Genomic DNA, 24712 nt, shown 5'->3' on the forward strand with positions numbered 1-24712 from the left:
TGGTAAGTTGGCCTAGCCTCGTAATAGTATTATTATTGGGCTTCCATACCTGGGCCTCGAAGCAATTATGCATGGGTTTGGATGGATCGGCACCAAAATGAAAGGAAATTTGGTAACTCCTTTTTGATCTAGTACGTACTACAGGTGTGGACTTCCCTTACACTAGACTGCAAGTCTGCAACTGCCTCAATCCGACGGTCCTCTTACAGTTCTTCTTGACGAACTGGATGAATCAACAGGGATCCTCGACCTTTTCTCGGTCCATCAGACGGTCCAATGCCCCCTGCGCCGATCTCATAACCGCGCAGAAAATCTTCGCAGGAATTCGTTACGATTCCCATCTTAGAAAATCAAACCGTAACAGAACAGCCACGAGCTTTTGACACAAATGCACATGCCCACACGGGGCAAACACACCGAACTAAAACTCAATGATTCAATTGACACTATGCATTGCCAGCCGGTTTCTTTGCACACTGCTAAGAACTCAAAATGTCAGGATAAAAAAATAAGCCTACTACCTACCAGACATAACTGAAATACATTCTGTACAAATCATGCACCGAAACAAGGAATGGTGTGGATAGCAGCTGTTTGACGCCCATGGATAGATCACCGAACAATGTTGACAGGGGCTCCAGTTTACGTGGAGCAGCATCGCATCATTGTTGAGGTATAGTAGGCAGCGAGAGACTATCAAGCACGTTCTTGTTTCCCCTCGAACAAATTGCCTAGCAGCAGCTCGAGTTGCTCGGGCGTGTGCTTGACGTATTTTCCAGGCGCTTTGCTGTTCTCAATGAGTGGCCTACAGGTCAGCAAGTTAATCTGTGAGCACAGTGAACATGAATGGAGCACAATAATTGGAGGAAATCTTGAGAAAGCATTGCTGATTCCTGGGTTCATACATTTAACTTTCGTTGTTTACAAGTAAACGAGCTGTCATAGAAGCATACCCAAAACGTTTGATGAAAGATCTGTACGCAGGCAACAGAATTTCAGCAACCGCAAGTCTTAGTGACTCGCGCAACTCAGTATCTGGAACGGACCAGCTACATTGCTTCTGGTAGATCTCCTCAAATAACACATTGAAAGACCTGAATCTGATAGCACCACAGGAAAAGATAACAAAGACAAATTCAGAAATTGTACAAGAAACCAATCTAAATTAGTAAGTAGATCTGACTAACCTCTCCTTGACAGCTGCTCTTGAAGCTCCACTGCTATTGCCACCCTCACTCCCTACTTGACCACTACCTCCTGATGAAGTCAAACCTTGACCAGAGAGGCATTGCAACACCTGCAACATTGGATCAAATAAATATAATGTTATGCACATACATATCTACCAGTTTTATTTTCTAAGTAATATTACCAGTAGTGGCAACGCTAGCAAGATTTTGATGGTGGTGTACAATATAATATCCATATCTAATTTGCAAGCAAACTGTCCATTTTAGCTAGTCAAAATAAGCCGCTTAGGAGTATTTTATCTTCCTACCATGGTGCCAGTGCACCAAGGAAGTCCAATCTGACTTCACCACTGATTACCACGGTGCACACCATAACAGATAAAGCTGTGGCCCATGCAGTGCTGAGAAATTAGGGGTATTGCCCTTTTTCTTTAGAGGAACCATACATCCCGTACTACACGGTCCCTAAAAACTAACCTACTCAGCAACAAATATTAGATGCTAAAGGATAACTGTACATGATAATTAGGTCAATCCCATCAGGAGTGGTAATATTATGGCAACTGATATCTCTGGAAGCCTACTTATCTACGCTTGAGTTGTTCACAATGGCAACATGAATACTGGAAGCTTCGATGGTTTGGAATAGACTGGTTTAGGCAGCGATAATATCTATTTAGGTCAAATAAGCCTTGAACAAAATATATCAGTATGCATGAAAAATAATCACAGAGTTTTAATCATAGATAAAGAGCAAGCAAACCTTTGACCAAGCAATCCTTCTATACTGATTTGCATTCTGCTGTACAATCCTCCGATGCCTTTGAATCCAGTCATCGCCCAACAAATCCTTGGCTTCTGATCTGGGTGACAGAAAAGATAGGATAAGATTGCACACACACACTATCATGACTCTTTCCTGCATTACTTCATAAGAACATACCTGCGGACGGATTTGACGATGTAGTGAATGTTGTTCATCAAAAATATGTGCATCAAAGCAGGATCCTTGTATTGCTTTGCTTTTGCATCCAAATTATTCTGTAAAGCTTGCATGATTTTCATGGTTACAGCTGCCAACTCAGAACCTGTTCCATCTTCCTTTTTGAACTCCTGGAAAAGCTGTTTTAGAGTGGACTGGTAGCTGCACAGACATTACAAGGTGGTTGTCAATTATGGGGCATAAGGAGTTCACCTAGGGCTACAAATGAATGCCATCTTTTAGTTCTGGTTGTGAAAACAGTCCAATGAAAAAAAATAAAAATCTGGTTCTTGGTGAATTTGGAGGCTATAGACAAGCCAGTGGATAATTCAGAGAAAAGAAGGGCACATGAAAATACGGACAAATCTCATGCACCTATTTGTTTACAACAACATTAGAATATTATAAGAAACTTACTCAAATAAAAATTTAACATAGTTGATCACATAGCTCGTTAAAGGATGAACTGTTCCATCAGTATGAATATTCTTTGTTGCATCCTTTTCAACCGCTTCTTCAAAGTCACTGAAAGTCTTCTGCGCCGTTTGCGCTAAGCATTTCGTCAAACTCAGTGCAGAGTCACGCATTTGAGAACATGACTCTCCAACAAAGATGGTGTCAATCTACAAATTCAATTCAACAAGATGGTCTTTAAGTTCCTCCCATACAAAAAATAATCACGAATCTAAAGTAGATTTGCATTTATTTACATGTTAAAATAAATTGAAATTAAGTAGATAATTTACAACCCTCTAGATTTCCTACAAGACTTAGTCTAGTGAAAGCAAACTTCTCTAATCAAACTAAGAAAGTCCAAACTCCCAAGAGCAGGCAAATCGATTTTGGGTAAAAGTTTGACATGGCTAACACATGGCTAAGAGAAAATATGGTCCGGAAATTGAATTTGATATACGACTACTCCTCTTACTTCAAATATGTACACCAGAAAGTTGTAGTTTATGGTAAACATATGCAGCAGCATTTTACAGTAAATCAGCTGAAATATCTATCGACACAAGTGGACCAAGCTCTGAAGAGTGAAGACAGGTACTCCAGGATTCTGATAATCAAAAGTTATGAGACACCCAAATGGTTCTAAAATTCACTTCAGAACAAATGGATGTTGACTATAAGTTCAGAATGCAAATTACACTGATATCAGTGGGCACACAAGACTACAAGAGCAGTGGTCATCAACTGAAATGTGCCACGTAGCCATGGTCAGAACCAGAGATTTACCTCTGTTTGAAGTTCGCACATTATTTCGTACATGTCTAGCAGAACAAACAGTTTCTCTGGTGATCGTTTACTCATAGCAATTGCCTCTCCAAAACTGAGTAGTGTAGCCAAACTGTTCTTTGTTATTGCAGCAAAGCACTTATCCCTCAAAGATTGACTGCATTCAAAAACTTGGTCGCAAAGCTGGCGCTCCCCAGCAAAAAGGAGTTTGACCTATTCCAAGCAGAGGAAAATGTCACAGGACGAATGCTATACCATAACAGAAAATCTGTGAGGAAATTTTTCTTACAGCAATTCGCATGAAATGAATCCAGTTTCCTATTTTAGATTCCAAAATCTCCCAAGGCATTTTCTGCACTTCATCTTTGCTCAGTTTTTCAACGCCCAAATTCTTCAAACTTGATTCTAAAGCTGAAGCGCGAGCTTCACTGCACACAAAGGAAAATATGCTTCAGCATGTCATTCAATAAAGCATAACTGTAGCTGTGTCTCTTAGCACATGGGCACACAGAAACAAGAAGAGTTTGTAATGCTTAAAGAAACTAAAAAAATTTCAGGGTAACTCCTTGTACCTGTATATTTCTGAGCATTGCTGTTGGCATCCAGCTTGAACCAACTGTTGTGCCAATTTAGAGAGTAATGGAACAAACTTTGGCTCAATAAGAGCAGGAGGACTGTACACAGCAGCCTCCGAGTTTTGCTGATTTTCGGATGATGGGTTTTTCCCACCTTCTGGCTGAGATTCAGAGGATGGTCGAAGTGTACTTGGAAGACAATCAAAAAGCCGATCAGGCTCCATAGGTTTGCTGAAATCAATACCGAGGGTGCACAATGCACGGGTTAGATGAGGATAAAGTAGGGAAAATACAAATCTAAATTAATGTTCAGACGCAAACCTGCGCTGGGACAATTGATTCTGGAATTCTCCCTCCATCTTCACAAGGGCCTTAGAAAGGAGGGCATTCACATGGTTGAGCACCCCATCACTACTGCGGTAACTCCTATTTGAGCTAAAGAAGCGCTCAATACTTCTCAACCGATCAACTGCATCTAGAAAACCTTGAAGGTTCTCATGCGGCCCCTTCTGTATTTCACGCTCCGCCTGTACATATAACAAGTCAGCCAAGGCCATAATCCCAAAAAGCAACCCATCACCCAAAAAAGCATTTTTTTTCTCTCTCTAGAGATTTGCTATCAATGCTTTCAGGCTCCATTGAAATGAAAATCACATCCAGTTGCAATTGTTAACAAACCTAATGCAATCAATCCTTAAGACAAAATCATAAGACATCATCAATGAAAATTGTTGCCCATTTCAGTAAGTTTTCTTAGACATAAAAAATATACTTTGCAACATTGTTATTGTTTTTCACAATATGAGATTTTGTGGGTATTAAGGTGCACTTCAAATAGTCATACTTAACAAACTGTATCCCAACAAACGAATCCCTTTGCTGCTCTCTAAAGAAAGGTTTTCAAATATTAAAACAAAAGTGGTATATGACGACTAGGGACGAATGTGTTATATAGCAATAAACTCGGTTTCAAACACATGGCTCCATTATTGGTAGTTACTTAGGATTCACTAATTTCTATCAAGGAGTAGTGCCAAAGAAAATCCCTAGGGTAGAGTAGGAAAGATTTGGCTGGTATTCCACTAGTTACACCTGATTTAATTTCCTAACTAACGACTCAAACATATCGGAACAACAAGTGGTAACCTTGGGAGCAACATATATTTGTCGCTAGTCTCCTTAGCTCATGTACAACAGGAACCTTTAGTTGGGAGCTTGCAGGTGGTTGGCCTTTTTTTCGTGCCAGCGTGGACATGAGGGACGCTTGTTGCAGCACCGCTGCTAGCGGAAGCGGACAATGCTTGGAACAGATCCAGCGTGAAAAAACTAATAGTTCCAGCATGCTAACTGAAGATTATCAAGGAACTTTTTGTTGTTTCCATTGTGGATTGGGATTCTTCACCATCCTTTCTCTTCAAGCATCTATACAAGCGTTCTTGCACTGTACATGGCCTTGCATAATAAGCTCCGGCTTGAGCTAAAACAGAAGCATCTCCTACACTAAGCACGCAAAGGGGAGCCTAACCTTAACTGTACTCCAGCACTCCATGGACACACGAGTACAAATTTCGGACCAGATATATACATTAAAAGGAGAAGCTCTGCATTGGGAAGGGAAAAGCGACAATTCAGGCTTGCAGCTAAATATACACACCATGTCCAAATATGCTCAGGTACAGGATCACGTCATCTAACTGCACGAGAGGATCCCTACCCCTAAGATAACTTAAGCTACAATTCCAACTGTGCGAGAGGAACGCAAATAGTATGAAAACGAGCAGCGAACATGGAATTGAAGTTAGGAGCAAGCACCTCTCGAGTTCGGTCGAACTGCGTGAGGATGACATCCGCGGAGCGCAGCGTCCGGTCGATGTTCTCGTGCGCCGTCCGGACGGCGTGCGTCCTCACCTGCGCTCAAACAGCGACAGCATCAGTGCTTGGCTCCAGCAGGCACGCGCGAGCCCTAATAGATTAAGAAGCGGACCTGGATGGGGCGCATGGCGGAGTCGAGCGCGGAGAGGCGGCTGTCGAAGGAGCCGAGGATGGATACGACGGCGTCCGTGACCTGCTGGCTCTTCTGCAGCGACTCCCGGAGCAGCGCCGCGCGCTGCGCCAGGCTCTCCATCTCCCCCGCCGCCACCTCGCCGTGCGGCTGCTGGTGGCGCTCCTCCTCTTCCCCAATCCCCCCCCCCCCCCCCCCCTAGTCAAGTAGTCCGGAATCCAGATGCCCAGATGGTTCCGAGGAGGAGCGGTGGATCTGGATTCTGGAAGAGGAGGAGCGGTTCGCCGGTTTGGTTGAGCAGACAGGGACAGGGTGGATGGAGGAGGAGGAGGACCCCACGGGCACGGTGGCGCCCGGAGGAAGCGAAGCAGCCAGGGGGAGCAGGTGATTATTGCGTGCGTTGGTTGCTCAAGGAAAGTGAGGAACCGCTCGCTTGCCAGCTTGGACCGCCTGCGGAATATTCTCCACGCGCGTGGTCTTCCGTTTTTATTGTTATAAAGCTCCTTTTCTGCCAAGCAGTGATTTATACGGTCCTTTGTTTTCATCTTTCAACTGCCGTGGAAGAAGCAAGGATATAAATGGAAAGAAGCTTTTGCTAAATAATATCGGTGTAGCTGTTCGGCTCGATGGTCCAATCAGTTTTGTGTTCACTGGAAGGTGTCGTACAATTCAAGTTGCTTTTGGATTATATATATGGAAGGAAATACGAGGGAGAAAAGTCAAAGGCTTGGAGCTAGCTCGCTCTCCGGCTCTGCTCTGCCACGGGGTCTGCTTTGTGACCAGGGAAAATATACGTCATCATTCGTTGCATCAACAGGAAGTCGAGACAGTTGGAGGCCAGGAGCAGGTGACGACAGATGGCGGGCATTCTTCTGTGCTTGCTGCTAGTGCCCTCTTCTCTGCTGAAAAAGAAAAAAAAAACAGGCAGCAGGTACCCATTGTTTCGGGCGACGCCCATTGGATCGGATCGGATCGGATGAACACCAAAGGCAAGCAAGCAATTGGAAGGGAAATCAACACGTACTCCTGCTCGCTTCTACCAGGTAGTACAGCAACAAAGTGTGCGGTCCGCGTACAAGCTGCACGTTAACCGTAAGGTCCCGTAGCCTTTTAGTTTATAGTTGTACTGTAAAGGAAGAGAGAGCTTGTACGCCGCTCAAATTAAGCATGTTGAGGCTTGTGTGACGTAACGTGCTTTTCTTTCAATGGATCACACAGTGAGCGTATTTGGTATTTGAATATTATCCGTATCAATGACCTGATGCATCCTCTTACTCTTAATTAATTATTAGACAAAACTAATAAACTAGAAAAGATCGGTTGCATTCTGCATATACCACTTCGATATACCAGAAACAAATGGCGCTCTCTCCCTCCCTCCCCAACCAATAGAGAAGAAAAACAAAAGACGGGTCCAGAAATGTGCCAAAAACAAAAACAGAGAGGAAAAGCCATCCAATTTCCTACTGCCAGAAGACTCGTTCGCACCCCACGGGTGGCCGGCCGCATCTGACTTGCGTTCCTCTTCCACAGGAATACAGGTCCTAACTAAAATCTGAACAAGCTCCGCACGCAACCTCGTCGACCCTTCCTATCCCCAAGGCAATCTCCAGCTTGATTTCTTTACAATTTCCAACCAGCTGGTAAATCAGTAGACGGGCATGCCGAGGAGCCCCGGCAGGCGTCCGGGGCTCGGCGGCGGGGAGGCGGACTTCTTCGCCGGGCGCTCGATCGGGCCCACGTGCGAGCGGAACCCCGCGGTGACCACGGCGTCGCGCACGCACCAGTGGAAGGGCGGCTGCCGCATGGCCGCGGCCGCCGCCTCGCACTCGGGGCACGCCGGCCGCGGGGACCACAGCGGCGGGTCCTCCAGCGGGAGGAGGCACGGATCCGCCGCCGCCGCCGCGGTGCTCATCAGGTACCAGTCGCGCTGCCGCTGCAGCTCCCGCAGCTGCGCCTCGTAGTCCCAGCCGCCGAACATGGCGGCGGGGGGCGCGGCGGCCACCAGGGACGCCAGATCCGTGGGCGGGAGGCGCTTGAGGATGGTCTTCTCGGGCGGGGGGGCGGCGTCCGCGGCGGAGCCCTTGTGCTTGTCGCGGCGGGCGCGGCCGCCCCGGCGCTCGCGGCGCGCGCGGCGGAGGGACGCGAGGACGTAGCAGCCGGACCCCTCGCGCGCGACGGCGGCGGCGAGGTCGGCGCCCTCCTCGAGGGGCACGCGGCGCGCGCGCCGGGGCCGCGCGAGCGCGGCCGAGATCTGGTGCGGCGCGACGCCGACGCGGTCGGCCACGACGGCCTGCAGCTTCTTGACGCCGAGCGACGGCTGCACGGTGACGGTGCCGAGGTCGACGGTGCGCTCGCCGTCGACGAAGACCACCGGCAGGACGGCGGGGGGCAGGGGCGAGGGCGCCGCGGCGAGGTCCGCCATCTCGATCTCTCGGGACGACTCGACGACTTCAGCAGCCGGTTGCTGGCAGGGCGGAGGCCGCAAGCATCGAATCCAATCCAATCCAATCGAATCGAATCGAACCCAACCCAACCCAACCCAACCCAACCGGGGCTCGGGCGCGGGCGCGGGCGCGGCTCTGCAATTCAGGGGAAGAAAGAGAGAAAGGGGGAGGGTTTTATAGCGAGGAGTTAAGGCGGTTCGGTAATTTGGGGGAGAGGGAGGGAGGCGGTGAGGTGTGCGAGAGAAGGCAAAGAGAACCGGTCTCGTGTGTCTTTCCTTGGCAACCAAGGCAGAGACCGGCAGCAGCAGGCACGTCAGCGCTTCCTTGCCCGCGGGTGCAACCGCGGAGCGGGGGAAGAAAACGTGGGAGGGCCGGAGAGCAAGGAGGCCGACGGGCTTGGCTGCCGACACGTGGGCGCCAACCACAACCAGAGAGTCGGGTTCGTTTTCTGGCAGCCGCCGCCCGGCCGGGTCATGGATTTGGTGTGAGAAGCGCGTCCACCGGTCGGCACGTGGGCTAGCTTTCCAGATCGGAGAGGAAAACAAAACGTCGCCGTGGGCGGGGTGTTCCACCATAGTGAGCCCACGGGCCAACTAATCTGCTTGGCCCAAGTCCAACTCCTCCATGTAATGTTCCATGGACCGGGCGCATCTCGAACCCAGCACCACACCCACCCCCGTCTCCCATTCCCCTGCGATGGTGCTGGCCGCCGCATCCGCACGCTGCTGCCTGGCTGTAACTCCCATCGCTCACCACAGCCGCCCCGCTTCCTCCGCCGCGCTCCGCCTCCCACGACGAATCACCAGGCCATCACTCTCCTCCTCCGCCTCGCCGCTCGTCACCGTCGCATCCATGGACGCGCCGCCGCAGGGCTACCGCACCAACGTCGGCATCTGCCTCGCCAACCCCTCCCTCACCAAGGCATCCCCTCAAGCCCCGATCCTACTCATCTGCGCGTTGGGTCTCTCATGCCCCATCCCCTCATATTCTCGGCTTCGGTCGTCCTGATGGTTGCGTCCTCCTTGTCTCCAGATTTTCTCGGCTTCTAGGATCGACATTCCTAGCGCGTGGCAGATGCCTCAGGTGGCTCGGGATGTCTTCTCTAGTCATTGGCATCTAATTTTGCTTAGCCTAAGCGTGCAATTCCTAAACACATATCCTCGAGTACTAATCTGCACACAGGGTGGTATAGATGCAGGGGAAGAACCAAGAGCAGCTGCTGTTAGGGAATTGAGAGAAGAAACTGGAGTCACATCTGCAGAGATAGTGGCTGAGGTCAGTTGACCTCTTCATCCGATTCCCTCGCACCCTTTTGTTTCATGATTATAATTGCGAAATGCCCAGTGTCAACTAACGATCCTACAACGGCAGATAGCAGTTTGTTTACAGACCCCCTAATGCCTTCACCTTAATAGCCCGATGGTTAAGATAGTTTTGCCCTTTTTTAAAAATAAAAAAGTGATAGCTGAGTGCATGAATGTATCTTTGCAGGCTCCTAACTGGTTAACATATGATTTCCCGCCGGATGTGAGAGAAAAACTGAATGCTAGGTGGGGAACAGATTGGAAAGGCCAGGCTCAAAAATGGTAAGCTGCTGAATTTTCTATGCGGTAGCTGCAGTTCATTCCGTCCTTTTCTTGGCCTCAAATTTCAAACTGCAAGAACAATCTTAGATGGCAGACTGGTATAGCTACTTGCTATGAAACAATATATGAATGTAAGATTCTGACAGTATAGTTTCTCTTAATATTCTGAACGAATCAAAGTGAAAGTCTTCCAGGTTTCACATAGCATAGCAAAGAGCTGGGAAAATATTTTATGCCGTAGGGCTAATTAGTCTCCCTGCTGTAGAAATGCACCGTTATATATGCTGATTCTCAAGCTAATCAAAGGCCAGTTGATGTCACTGTTTTAAAGGGAGGGTGCCTGGATGCTTGACACCGATATGACCAACTGGCAATTGCACCCCAGACAACACCCCACTGCCCTTCTGGCATCTAGTGCTGTATGTAGAAATATGCCACGGTTTGTGAAGCACATCATGTAGGAATATTATAATTGCTAAGGAATATTGTGTGTACGATGGTTGTATGTAGATTGCAGCATACTTGTTACAACCCAGTTTCTTAGATCTCAACTTACGTTCAAAATGTTCTACACTGAGATCGAGGCTTAGATACATTTCAACTAGCATCCGTTAATGAATCATGTGCCGGAATGGACCTGTATTCATTTCTGCATTTTTCGTGCAAGCAAGAGCACTCAAATATAAGTGTCCCTTATTGTAGTGACATTGAAAAGTTCTCCCATGAGATGCAGGCACAGAAGTTCGATGCCAACCTTCTTATAGCTGAATTGGATAGCAATGGAAGAGCTTGGGCCAAAATGTAGTTGGTACAGAACTCCAGATATCAAATAACTAGGGATTTTATATTGAATTGGGCGACTATTCTAAGGTTCATTAAAAGTTCGATTGATAAACAGATAGACTTGATCAACTCTCATCCTTGTCCTGTGTCATATTTGTTCTGATCCAAGACATTCCTGTTCCATCCTTTGGTAGGAGTTTTTTTTCTTCTTCTTCTGATTTCTTTATCTAATATAGGTATTTTCTAATCTCTTGTCAGCAATGGTTGTGTATACACTTTTGGTGTTTACTAGAAGTACATATTCTAGATTTCTAATGTTGTGCTACTGGAAGCCAAAAAAACACCTTTTATGACTTACAATAAGAGCACCCCTTTGTCGTTGTGTTGAACTGACTGCATTTTCCCTTTCTGTTCCTCATATAGTATCTGCCAAACTGCTTTTCTGTTAATACTGGTACTCTCTGATACAATATCAGGATTTTTATAGCTTTGTTCTAGATACTGGCCAGTTATATTTACCATTGGCTAACATCACTGGTGTAAATTTTACAGCTGATAGTCTATAACTTGGTATGGCATGGTTTTCTGAACTTTTACAATTTGGTCTTGTTGGATCTTAGATGAGATGGGCTAAGAAATAAGTTTCAGTTGGATTTCAGTAGAGAGACATCATCAGGCCTGCTTATCCATGGCTCTAGTATTCTAGTGAAGCCCACTTACTCTATCAGGTCACATCTGCTGCTATTCTGCCCCTACTATCTTTGGGCTCAGGACTAGGAGATGGTGTGGTTGACTGATTAGTTTGGGCCCAGGACTTGGGGATATTGTAGATGGGCTGGTACTAGATAGTACTTGTTTCTGTCATACTGTATTTTTGTTTATATCTTATCAGCTGTCCTACAATCCCAGACAGAACACTCAATTCAAAGTAATTTAACAAGCTTTCCTGCTTCTTAGTAGCTGTTCTGGTATGTGACGTGTGGACATGTGATGCAAAAATGCAGGTTTTTATTTAGATTTACTGGAAATGATGATGAGATTAACCTTAGTGGTGATGGATCTGAGAAGCCAGAATTTGCCGAATGGACATGGATGACACCCCAGGAAGTTATTGAAAAGGTGGGCTGTTTACATGTCCCCCCCCCCCCCCCCCCCCCCTCCCTTCTGAAGTATCTAATATATTTCCATCTGAGCAGGCAGTTGAGTTCAAAAAACCTGTATATGAGGAAACACTGAAACACTTTGCCCCCTATCTACAGTCAGATCCAACCGCTTCGTCGTAGGTCCGACCAGTTTGCATATATTTGTTTTTATTTGGAGCTACCCTGTTGTACCGAAACCCCAATAATTTCCCATGAAGTGATGGAGGTATGCTACTGTTTTATAATGGATGGCCTATTTTGGTCAATTATTATGTCAGCTTTGGATCCTCATCTTTTCAGTTATCATATAATAAGTCGTGCAAACTGTTTACGGTAATTATCTAATCTGGTTTTTGCCGGTTTGGAACATGTCCAGTGTTTCTTGAAGCTTTTGCCATCGCAATTAACTCGATGCTCTGGGAGCGCAGTGCTGAACTAGTACTATTATTATATCCTACTATATAGACTACTGTGCAGCAATGTCGGAAAATGATGTGCGTTTGGCAGCAGCAGATATCAATGGGTGGTGGCACTTGTTTGGGAGGACAGAAAGCAAAAGTGTCGGTTACACTTTGTACTGCGCCATGATATGGTCGCCTTTGGAGGAATAGGAAGCATTCGCTTTGAGTTGCTGTGCCCCTCCTCCACTGACCCTTCCTCTCCCGCTGCGGATCGGACGAGTGATGAAAACACGAGGTGCGTGCGTAGGAGCATGAAGCATCCTTAAAAAAAAAAGGTGGGTGGGTCTCTAGCATTGGAGAAAGAAAGCAACTAACTAGTTTCTTGTGTGCTCGCGTGCTTCTTTACCTCACGAATTGGGTAGGGCTTTGAAGGAGTCTCTCTTTAGAAATGTGGGTTCCCTTGCCCTCTTTTGTCGCCTTCCTTTTTTCTGACTGCAACAGCTAGCTGTGACAAGGAACGGATTCCTGTAATGCACCTGCACAAAAAGAGATGCCAAAGAAAATCCACGCGGGGTTCATCATTTTGATCTCTCCAGATGTTGCTGAAACGAAAACACGCACCACTACCGCTAGGGAGTCGTCTTGAAAGTGAAGTGCGGAGAATCTATGAGCAGGACCCTATTTTTTTTGAAGAAACTATGAGCAGGACCCTATTTTTTTTTGAAGAAACTATGAGCAGGACCCTAGCAGGGCAGGGCTATGCAAATGCAATTGGAGTGTTGTATGGCACTACCAACGTGGCCGCACCCAATAATAATTCAGTCGCCATGGCCATCCCAGTAGCGGTGGAGCTTGGAAACAAGTGGTGCTCCCTAGCTCGTCGTCCTCTGCAGTGCAGCAGCTGCTGCATTGCAGGTGTGCTGTTCTCTCACATGGCGCTCTCTGTGGTGCATGTTTCGCTCCCTGCTTGCTCCCCACATGCATGTCTCCTCTTGGCCTCACTACATCACAGTATGTATATTCTATTCTACCCGCCGTCTCATTTGTCCTAGTCGCTTCTTCCATTTCTCCATCCATATTAACAAGCACAAGTTGAGCAATGAGCAGCGTGGCGTGCCTAGCTAGCTACTTGGCGATATCAATCAGATCGTCAGGGCAGCAGCTCCTATTCGTCTGTATGTGCGTGCCACTAGTGCAGTGCTGCCTTATTAGACCAGAGTGTGACGAGCAAGTGTAGGTGATAAGAAGATATGCAGCATGTGGGAGCCTGCATATGATCAGACCTCAATCGTGGATGCTATGCTGCTACACATGACAGGTGTGGTGTGGAGCCTTGTTTGCTTGCTGGTGGGAAGGGGGGGGGGGGGGGGAGGTTGAGGCCAGGCCTCTTCTTTCCTTCCTTCCTTCCTTCCTTCCTTCTTTCTTGGTGACGCCGATGCGGCACCTGCCACCCCCCGCAGGACCACTCCACTCGTGATGTTTCAGGAATTCAGGTCACGACCATGCCGTGGGGTGCCAGCAGCAGCTTGCAGCTTGCAGCTAGCCACCCCTCCGATACATGCCATCTAATTAATTGATAGCTAGTCTTCAGATGCTGCCACCACGGCACGATGCAGTCTACCTCAAAGAAAAGGATGGAGGGAGAATGCACGAGTAGATGGATGGAGGACGGTGTCAGCTGTGAGCACTGGCCATGTGGTGGCCTTCTGCTTCCCTCGCCGTATTTGTTCCTCTGCATGGATGCCAAAAGTCTCTAATCACTATTCTTACTAGGAGTACTAATCTGCACTGGATGCAGCTTGACCACATGCCATGGCGTCCGTATCAAGTGATCGGTTACACACATGCACAGATCAAAAGACACCTCCATCTCCATAGAGTAAAGCAATGCCAATCCGGTACAAGTTAAGATACCAAGCTGCTCGGCCAAGGCCAGCACAGCAGTTTCAGTCAATGGGCATGCTGAATCGCAAGTCGCAGAGGCACACGACAGGCAGAAACGTCGCTTTGCGTCTACTCCCTCGGCCACCAGGTTAATGCGCTCCATCGGCCACCAGCTGGCCCATCTTATTCCAAGCGACACGACACTATCATTAAGCAACTACTAATCGGGGCTGATCGATCATGTGTCCCGGCCCGCGCGAATGACACTCATTAGTCATTGCTGGACCTGGACTGGATCGGATGGAGTGGAGGCATTCATCGTGTCACTTTCAGCAGGCCGACAACAATCAGCACAAATTCAGGCTGCTGCTGAAGTGACTTACAGCTAATCCTCACTAGTTTCACATCAACCCCCTAATTAGCTGCTTGTGCAGGTCCCACTGGCATATATAATGCTATCAAGACACTGCTGCCGGTGCCAGTTCTCCAGTAACACCGCCACTTGGCGCCGAACTCATCCATCAGAGCCACCATCGATCTTGCTCTCCGACGCCACTGTTACCTCTAGCAGAGTAGCACTGTTGGAAGAAGAATAACAGTAGATGCGTATTGGGACATTGATAATTATGCAGCCATGATGCCTCCAGTGCAGGGCTTTTGGAAGGTGCCAAAAGCAAGCCTGGACTGATGGCTACTTGCGTGTGTGCCAGGTGTGAGCGAGGTTCTTCTCATGATTTGGATCACTGATGCTGCCTGTCCCCTTGCAGAGCACGAGACAGGAGATGCATGCCATCCATTTGCAAAACTAAACAAGCAGTACACATGTCTTGATGACGGCTCGGAGAAGCCAGAGACTTGAGTCTCAAGATTGGAATAACACAAACAAGCAATCCTACTACCAAAAAGAAACATATCATCTATCTACAGAAGAAGCACAAGCACATGGGCAATGCTGCGCTCTCTTTTTTTTCTTTTCTTTTTTCTTTTTACCTACAAACAACAAATTAAACGCTGTGCGAAAACAGGCGACAGAGAGAGAGAGAGAGAGATGTACTACTTATTATCCCATCACCGTAGTCGGTAGATAAAGATGCTGACGCTTCCTCAGTTCCTCCTCTTCACCGGCCGTCCGCCGAGGTGAACGACTCGGCAAACCCGGCCGGCCGGGCCGGGATGCTACCTTTGCTGTCTTCCAGGCTCAGGATGCTCCCGTCCGTCATGCTGGCCTCTGCGTCCTGCCAGCTCTTCACCATCTGAAGCAGCGGCAGGTGCAGGTCGATGCCCAGGTAATCCTCGGCCTCGTCCTTCACAGGCTTCCACTTCTCCACCATCGGGACCAGCACGTTCACGGCGTGCCCCATGTCCGGCCGCTGGGAGGGCTCCCGGGCAGTGCAGTGTCCAGCAAGCTCCGCGATCACGCTGATGCTATCGAAGATCTCATCGTCGGTCACATCCAGAGTGGGATCGATCGCCGCCCTCAGCTTCTCCTCATCCTTCCTTATCTGACAGAACCAGTATGCCAGATGACGGGTTTCCTCACCCTCGCCTACACGGCTGTCATCAATAGCAGTTGTCCCTGTTATCAGTTCCAGCAGCACTACCCCAAAGCTGAAGACATCTGCTTTTGTTGAGATTTTCCCCGTCACTGCAGGATCACAATAACAACTTATCATCAGCCACACATTCAGGAAACGATCAGAATAACAAGGTCACAAACTATCGTAATAACCAAAAAGGAAAAACTACTAAACAGTGGCTACCTTTGCAGCATTAGCAGAGGATAATATTGGACGGATCTTAAATTTATTATTATTGATTACTCAAACATTCATTAAAAAAATCTCATCTCATGCACAAATTACTATAATACCGTGAGCTAATAACTGTAAATTTTGGGCCAGTTATGATGTGTGAAATGACCTTTAGAGTTCCAAGATAACTATGAGATCAATTTGGTTACATGACAAGAGGCTATTTTGTGGTGTTTCAAAAAAGGGGGATATTTTGTGGTGGAAAGAACTAACTTCTAATTCTAGACCCCTCTTAGTCCATATGAGGCAGACATTGGTTGCAGACTCATAATAAAATAGGCTGACAATTTCTCACCTAAAAATCTGATATCTGACAATAGTAATTAGCATATAATGGTCACAATTAAAGCGAAAGCAGCCAAGATTAAAATGGTACGCTTTCAAAATTGACCTGCATACTCAGGAGCCAAGTATCCAAAAGTTCCGGCGAGTCTGGTTGCCACAGAGAAGTTCCCATCTGGCGCATCTTTCATCAGCCCAAAGTCCGACACCTTTGCCCGGAAGTCATCGCCTAGTAGAATGTTTGCAGACTTAAGATCCCTGTGAATGAAGCGGTGATGACCCAGATTGTGCAGATATTCCATTCCGCGGGCGACATCCAAGGCGATGTTGAGCCTCTTCTTCAACGAGAGAGGCTCCAGCCCAAGCTGCTTCCACTGGAACAGATGCCTGCTCAAAGCCCCATTAGGCATGTATTCATAGACCAGCAGCCTCTCGTTCCCTTCGATTGCGTATCCCAGAATCGACACCAAATTGCGGTGCCGGACCTTGGTTAGAACGGCAATCTCAGCTTGGAACTCGTCCAAAGCCTTGTTGCTGACCGCAACAGCCTCCATCCTCTTCACCGCAATCATGGTGCCGTCGTGCAGCTCCCCTTTGTAAACGACGCCAAAGCCCCCACGGCCAAGCACATTCTCCTTGGCAAAATTCTTGGTGGCGCCACGGAGGACCTGCACTGCGATCACAAAATTTCCAGCCTCGATCATGTGGACATCACCAGCCAGGCTGCTGCTCCCGCTATGTGTATTGCCTTGAGATGTGCCGCTGCTGCCGTCATTGGTCGCCACAACAATCTTGGCCAAGTTGTCTGGATCGGAACTATCACGGGGATGGACAACAACAGAGGCTGCCTGAGGCGGCGTTGATGCCCTTTTCTTGCAGAAGAATGCAGCACCCACCGATACCAGAGCAACCACGCTGACTGCAACCGGAATGGTTGTGCCCAGCAAGACAGATGATGAGGTCTTCTTCACATTCCCCGGGATGGCTGCATTACTGCCATGTGAGCCTGGTGCGCCGTTCGGCGTTGCTGGAGAATGAGGGGAGTTGTTTGGCTGCGCATCCGGCGCCGCCGCCATGCTATTGAAGTTGAGATTACCAGAGACATCCACCTGGACGCTCGGCTTGAAGGTGGGTAGTGGCCCGGATAAGTCATTCATGGACAAGTCCAGCTTCCGAAGCGAGTCGAGGTTGGTGAGGCTGTCCGGCACTCGGCCGGTGAGATGGTTCCCGCCGAGAATGACGTCTAAGAGCGTGGTGATGTTGCCGAGACTCGGGCTGATTGTGCCGTTGAGGCCTTTGTCTGGCAGGTTGAGCACGGTGACTTTGCCTTGGACGCAGGTAACGCCGGTCCAACCCGCCGCGCAGGGGTCGTTCCCGGACCAGGTATCGGCGAGCCCGGTCGGGTACTGGACATCGGCGAGGAATTGGAGCAATGCCATGACCACCGGCGCGCAGGTGTCCCCGGGCTTGCTGGCGCAGAACTCGTTGCCGGAGAAGGTGAAATTGGGCGCCTTGACGGGCGGGACGGGGCCCAAGAGATTGTTGTTGTCGAGCTTGAGCTCCTGGAGCTCGGGTAGGGTGGCGAGGCCAGGAGGCACGAGGCCCAGGAGCTGGTTGTTGTTGAGCCTGACGGTGTAGAGGTTCTTGCAGGCAGCGATGGCGTCGGGGATGGGGCCGGCGAACTGGTTGCCGTGCAGCCAGAGCTCCTGGAGGCTAGCCATGGTGGCGATGACGTCGAGTGTGCCGGAGAGCTTGGTCTCCCCGAGCTGGTTGTTGAGCCAGAGCCTCTGGATGCCGGAGGCGTTGAAGGTGTCGGGGATGGGGCCGGAGAGGTTGTTGTAGGAGAGGGTGAGGTTCTGTAGGCTGTTCATGGTGCCGAGGAAGGGCGGTACGGCGCCGGACAGGCTGCAGTTGTCGAGGGAGAGGACCTGCAGCTGCTGCGCGGAGGCGGCGAGTCCGTCGGGCAGCGCCCAGCCGCCGTTGGAGGCGTTGAGGCGCGGGTTGTTGCCGAGGGAGATCTCGAGGAGGTCGGTGAGGCCGTCGAAGAAATCGGCCGGGATGGCGTCGAAGGCGTTGTCGTTGAGGAAGGCGCGGCGGAGGGCGGACATGCCGCGGAAGGAGGGAAGCGGGCCGGAGAGGCGGTTCCCCTGGAGGCTGAGCCCCTGGAGGGCGGCGAGGGAGGAGATGCTGGCGGGGAGGGTGCCGGCGAGGCCGGCGTTCTTGAGGTCGAGGTTGTCGACGCGGCCCGAGTGGTCGCAGGAGACGTGCGGCCAGGCGGGGGGGCCGCAGGCGTCGTCGTTGTCCGGCCATCCGAGCGCGTCGGGGTTGGTCAGGGACTTGCGGAAGTCCTTGAGCACGGCGAGGTCGGCCGGGTGCGTGGCCGCCGCCGCCGGCGCGGCGAGGAGGAGGAGGGGGAGGAGGAGGATGGGGAGGATGGAAGCGGCGTCGGCGGAGTCCATGTGGATGGGGGAGGCGGCGTGGCGCGGGACGGGGGGAGCATTGAAGAGCGGGCAGCGGGGCCTGGAGGGAGGAGGAGGCTGGTCGGTCGGGTTCCTGCTCTGCTCGGCTCTGCTTTGTTTCGTTGGGGGTTTTCTGGTTGGGGGCCGGGCAGGGCAGGATGTGTGTGTGTGATTAGGAAGGAGCAATGGCGGCTTGGATGGGAATGGGACGGCTGTGCCGGCTGGGCTGTTTGCCTGCCCTTTTCTCTTTGGCTTGGCATTCTCTCCCTTTCTCTTCTCTCATCTCATGTGTGGTCATCAGGAGAAGAGGAGGAGGAGAAGAAGATGATTTGCGAGTACTGGGTAAACGTGCCTGACCTTGTTCTGGTGAATGAAAAGAGAAAAAAGAAAGGAAAAAGGGTTTGTTTGTTGCTCGGTGCACTGTAGTCGGTTGCCGGGCCACCGGACCCGAGGCAGGAACAGCGCCGCGATTGACTCCCAGGCTGCCCCTCTGCGACCCCCATCACTCGTTTCACTCCCCGGCCACGCAACACACTCCGTAGGAGTACACAGCACACTCCATGCCTGCACTGCACAGCCTTGAGCTTGCGCACTGCGCCGCAGGAGGAAGAAGAAGTTTTTTTTTTTCAGATTTGCAGTGGTTCGCCGCCGCCGCCCCCACTGATTACCTGGGAATGGGATCCTCGAGTTAGTTGTTACTCATTCATTACGACGGCAATTACTCCTATATTGCATTGCAAACCGGATGTATGTACCGTATCACACACATTTACTAGTATCATGTTTTTATTTACTCGGACCAGCAATGCAAATCCTCCCTCCATTTAGTAACATCCATCCATCCATCTCCCTCTGATTTTTCATGGTACGTACCAGTGATTTCCTTCCAAATCCTCAACACGCGGTGGTCAATCTGAAACCCACAACATACATTGCTTCAGTTTAACCTTCGGTTTGTTGTTTTATTCATGCAGCAATTCCCTGCCCTTGCTCACATTGGAGTAGGTAGACCCGGGTGTCTTGTGCTGTCATATATTCCTTGGCCGCTCTGTATATTTGTCGTCCTTCATGCATGCATGCATGCATGCATTGTGTATGATCGATGAGAGCATCTAAATGTCCGATGTATATTTGTCACCCTCCATGCACGCATGCTTATATTTAAGCACCTCTGACTGGCATGTGATCCGAACTAAGTACCAGAGTCCAGACTCCAGACACGCCCTTTACCTTACCTTCGCATGCTTTCTCCCTCCGCCGTGCTCTTATTCCGCCCGCCTCTCGATCGCGGCTGCAATTGCATTGCTCGCCCCCGCCTTCACTCATCATGCCATTCCTGCCTGACTGATCATGAAGCTAGCTGCTTTATGTAAATTGCTGGCTGACCCATACCTACCACAGATGGAATTTGCCCCTGCGTGCATGCATCTTCTTGGAACTATCAGTACTGCAATTGCTAGCTAGCAGTAGCAGTACTGGTTCCTATGTTGCTTTGCTCTCTTATTCATCTTTCACAAAGAAGAGCCGGTCCACACTGTTGCTACGCGCGTCAGCTAGATGCGATCCGATTCCCAGAGAATATCAGACCAGCAAGAGCTAGAGCAAGAGCCGACCCACTGCCATTCAGCCAAAGGTACGGTACCAGAGAAGTTTGCTAGCCAGCAACGCTACATGCAGTCAGCAGGCATGGACACATGCATGTAGTGGCGCAACTTAATTTCTTCTCAGGACGAAAGTTCTTTTTTTGATGGGAACAGGGCAAAAGTTTCAAACAAGACAACGAAGAAGAAATGTACAGTTTGCGGTGTGCAAGTTCACTCTTTATTATTAACTCGTTTTACATAATTACGTTGCCTTTTTTTTCAGTTTCTGTTGGGAGTTGAGACTTCAGTAGTGCCTGGTACTATAGCAGCTAGTCCTCCAGAAATTATGACCATGCATGCATATCAGCGTATGCCTGTGTCCCCGGCCCCTTTTCTTTCTCACAGGATGCATGCCTCTGCTATTGTTTACTCGATCATCCTACTGCTTTATCCGTGTGTTTTCTATTGGATGCCCTTTTCGACTTGGTGGTGTGATTTTAGCTAGCTTTTAGCAGCAGGAGATGGATGGCTGGATGGGCCTACTGCAGGAGGACCATGTGGTTGCGTGATTCTGTTGTTCAGTCCCAGAAAACAGCACAGCCCAGCACAGCCCAGCCCTGCCCTGGTAGCAGAGCAGACAAAAAGAAAGCCAGTCTGATTGATTTGTCTCATACTGTAATAGGTAGGCGGCTTGGTTACTATACTTTTGTGTTCTTTATTTCTTCGACATGAAAAATAAGCCAGTAACTGCTGTTTGCATTGACCGATAAAAAGATGAGATTACTAAATGTTGTGTAGTAGGAAGAGAGAAATGCATTGCTGCCCTGGCTTTGCTTGCAGAAAAGAAAGAAGATAGGCAGGGCGGCAAAATCAAAGGTCAAAGGGAGAAAGCAAGTACAGTGGGATGGCATGTCTGGACAAACGGGCAGACGGTCAAAAGGGCACATGCGCATTTCGATGCAGAGAGCAGGTCCCTTTTACGCAATCGCAAGCAAGGTTTTGTTTAGATTGCAAATTTTTTTTAACAGTGAAACTGTAGCTCTTTCGTTTGTATTTGACAAATTTTATCTAATCATGGACTAATTAGGCTCAAAAGATTCGTCTCGTGATATATAATTAAATTGTACAATTATTTATCTTTTTACATACATTTACTGTTCCATGCTTGTGTTCCAAAATTAATGTGACGGAGAGAGAGTGTAAAAAGTTAAAATTTAGGGTGCATGTACAGGACTCAAGACTAGAAGCTCGCTAGGCAGCTAGAGAAAATTCTCTTAATACCTTGTCCTCAGCACCGGTGACTTGCACCTCCCGACTCCCGGCGCCGACTGCGCTCCTTGCTCCCACGGATGGCGCGCTGCGTCAGGGGCATGCGCGCAGCCCCTCCACACGCGAGCCGTCGCGTCACTCCTAAGACTGTCTCCAATGGTATCCTCTAAACCGTTCTGTACCTATATAGAGAAGATTCCGTTCTCTATTGCTCCAGCAGCGTTCTCTAAATGGTCCTGTAAAATAGAGAACGCTACAGGTTTCCTCTATATATAGAGATTCTCTCTCCTCTTCTCTATTTTTCTTTACGTTTTAAACACTGAATTAAATAAAAATAAAATATGTCGATAGCATTTGAGGTATGATAAATACGTATGTATAAAAATTTGGAACAAAATACGTTTCTAATATAGGGTTTAATGTATAGAGAACGAGATTTAGAAAACGTTGTTGGAGAGAAATGAGATATAGAGGAAAGAATTTTATAAAAAATTCTGTAAATGAAAGATATAGAGAAGGATACAGAGAACGACGGTTGGAGATAGCCTAACGAGCGCAGGCGCTGGCCCTCGCGTCGGGCGTCTCCGTGTGGGGCAGGCGCGCATCATCGCTAGGGGCTGAGGTGGAAGTACAATTGATCAATTCATCGATTCATCGATCCGAGTAAGAGCGGGGGCTGGTGGTGTGAGGCGGTGAGAGTCAAGATAGTGGCCGGATTCCGCCGTACAATCTCCTTCCCGGCGCCCACGACCCCCACGCCGCCCGCGGGCGCCTCTGGCGCTTGGCCCGGCAACGCCACCAGCGCCAAGTTCGCGGCGTACCGCGCTCGTCGCGCTCCATGCCAAGGCTTGCGTCGGGAGGAGCTGGGTCTGCCTCGCGTCCACCGCGCGCTGCGCCGGTCCGGCCTCAACCTCCCACAACTCGCGTCCGCGGCGCACGCCACCGCCGCCCCGGCCTCTGCCGCAGTCTTCTCCGGCGTATTAAACTAGCTAATTGAAGAATAATCTATCTCTCTCTGTCATCAGGAGGCTGGTGCCTTGCCTTGCATTGGAAGATGGCATGGCATGTTACCCACCGCCGCCAATGTGATCGATGCTAGTTTGCACATACATATGATGGATGCTGGTGTTAGCAAGGATATATATACATATATACTAGGACATATAGGATATGAATAGGATGAAACAATGCGCGCAAGCAAGCAAAGCTGCGCAGGTAGCGTTCCTTGCTTGGTGCTCAAGATGAGATGACTGAAAACCGATCGAAACACACATGGTCCCGTCAGAGGATTTGTCTTGAGTTTTCACGGCCGGATAGATGCATGCGACAGTGAGATTGACTCTTTCGCTTTGCTTTTTTCAGTAATGATAACTGAAATTAGCTGGCTTTACTTTCTTTATTTATGGCTGTATAAATTGGAGTACTAAAGCGAACTAAAGCAGTAAACTTAGGCAGGGCAAACCCTCTTACATTGAGGTCAGCTTGGAGCTAGCAGGTAGTCGATCTAGTCACGTACGTATACAACGATAATCAGATGTCCGATCCAAACAGCCGCAGCTTGTTCTGCTTTGCTGAATTATTGTGTAGCATTGGGAACTTGTGATGAGCAGCAGGGGCCCTTATTCCAGCGGGGCCGTCGCGCTGGCTCGGCTAGCTGCAAAATCATATCATCTATCGCTCAGCTCGTCCATGATCGCTGCCCTGCCTGCCGACACTCCCTCCCTCTCTGCTCCCTGCGCCCTGCGGTTTATAGCTAGGTATCCGACTCCATTATATTGCCGGCAGCTGCATGCAATGCGTGCCACAATGCAAGAAAATGACTAAGGTTCCGTTTGATTTCTAAGGTCTAACGTATTAAACAGAATCTTATTATTTAGCAGTATTAAATAAAATCTATTTATAAAATTTCTTCACATCCATCTAATACGCGAGACGAATTTAATGAGTCTAATTAATCCATGATTTGCAACATTGATTCTACAGTAATCATCCGCTGATCATGGCTTAATATATCTCATTAGATTCGTCTCGCGAATTAGCCTAGAGGTTCTGCAATTAGTTTTATAATTAGATTTTATTTAATACTTCAAATAATATATAATTTTTGACATAACAGTGCTAAAGTTTAGATCTCCGCAACCAAACCTGCCAAGTAGCTAAGCTAGCTAACCAGTACGCACCCGAAATAAAAGCTGGATTGTCGTATTTAATTTGCATTGACGGATGGATCGGAGTTAAGTATTCCGTCTCCCTTCTGCTTTCACGACTAGCTAGTACTATTCATTTGACTATATAGCAAAGTATGTATCTTAGCAGCATCCAATTAATCCTCCATGGACGACTTTCGTTTGCAACGGTTGGTGAATGAATGCATGTGATCCATCGGTGGAAGAAGATCATCACCAGCAAGCATTGCTGCTGCTCCTGCCTGCCTGCCTGCTAATAGTCCAACTAACATCTCGCTCGTTTAGATCCAAATGCTAATGGTCGAGCGTCGTACGTAGTACCGCCGGCCGTGGGCCTTTCTAGTCGGTGGAATGGACGATCCACACCGACAAATTCAGAGTCGCATGTATGTTCTAGTCGCGTCGAAATTAAACGACACTTGCCAAGTCCCCACTTGTGAAGCAAAGAAAATCAATCACACCATCTATGATATGGTTGGAGTTTGTTCATTTACAACCACTTTAGTTTTCTTAGCCGACCGGCTACAGGAACAGAGATTAATTAAAATGGCACGGGAGCATGTGCAGTCGACAGCGCATGCACACACTTCTTTTTTTTATAGAGTCGATCATTTACGCGATGGATGCTCTGCGACCATGCATCTATCTTGGGCTTAGAATGCTGCTGCTGCTGCTGCTAATACTCCTGGGCAGTCGTGCTAGTAGTGCAGTAGCAGGAGGTAGGAGCATGCAGCTCTCTGCTCAAGGACTATTCTCATTCCAGTTTGCTCTTCGTTCTATGAATATCTGTTGGCGGTCCGGAACATGCTATTCCTGCTTGAGAGCATGATAGCAAATAATTCTGTTTCCCGCGTCCTCGCACACAAGCGAAATGAATGGAGAAAGAAGAAC

General features: G+C 48.7%; 4 protein-coding genes across 4 annotated transcripts; 1 reads left to right on the forward strand and 3 right to left on the reverse strand.

Moving 5' to 3' along the window:
• Window positions 1-389: 389 nt before the first annotated feature.
• Window positions 390-6111, reverse strand: LOC112900325 (exocyst complex component EXO70A1-like). Its single transcript, XM_025969140.1, has 12 exons — window positions 5971-6111; window positions 5799-5894; window positions 4308-4513; window positions 3984-4217; window positions 3701-3839; window positions 3412-3624; window positions 2590-2795; window positions 2134-2334; window positions 1954-2053; window positions 1188-1297; window positions 954-1100; window positions 390-805 (listed from the first exon to the last, which is right to left on the reverse strand). Exons 1-12 carry the CDS (start codon window positions 6109-6111, stop codon window positions 697-699), a joined length of 1902 nt encoding a protein of 633 aa, XP_025824925.1. The 3' UTR covers window positions 390-696.
• A 1179-nt stretch (window positions 6112-7290) lies between these two features.
• Window positions 7291-8562, reverse strand: LOC112899927. Its single transcript, XM_025968587.1, has one exon. The coding sequence runs from the start codon at window positions 8411-8413 to the stop codon at window positions 7637-7639; it is 777 nt and encodes a 258-aa protein (XP_025824372.1). The 5' UTR covers window positions 8414-8562; the 3' UTR covers window positions 7291-7636.
• Window positions 8559-12235, forward strand: LOC112899929 (nudix hydrolase 26, chloroplastic-like). The gene is made up of 6 exons (XM_025968588.1): window positions 8559-9356; window positions 9468-9518; window positions 9618-9710; window positions 9927-10021; window positions 11809-11923; window positions 12001-12235. Exons 1-6 carry the CDS (start codon window positions 9072-9074, stop codon window positions 12085-12087), a joined length of 726 nt encoding a protein of 241 aa, XP_025824373.1. The 5' UTR covers window positions 8559-9071; the 3' UTR covers window positions 12088-12235.
• Window positions 12236-15058: 2823 nt separating this feature from the next.
• LOC112900164 (receptor protein kinase TMK1-like) lies at window positions 15059-18932 on the reverse strand. Its single transcript, XM_025968934.1, has 2 exons — window positions 16434-18932; window positions 15059-15876 (listed from the first exon to the last, which is right to left on the reverse strand). Exons 1-2 carry the CDS (start codon window positions 18781-18783, stop codon window positions 15350-15352), a joined length of 2877 nt encoding a protein of 958 aa, XP_025824719.1. The 5' UTR covers window positions 18784-18932; the 3' UTR covers window positions 15059-15349.
• Window positions 18933-24712: the final 5780 nt, after the last annotated feature.

The sequence above is a fragment of the Panicum hallii genome, chromosome 7, assembly GCF_002211085.1.
Source record: "Panicum hallii strain FIL2 chromosome 7, PHallii_v3.1, whole genome shotgun sequence".
Taxonomy (NCBI): domain Eukaryota; kingdom Viridiplantae; phylum Streptophyta; class Magnoliopsida; order Poales; family Poaceae; genus Panicum; species Panicum hallii.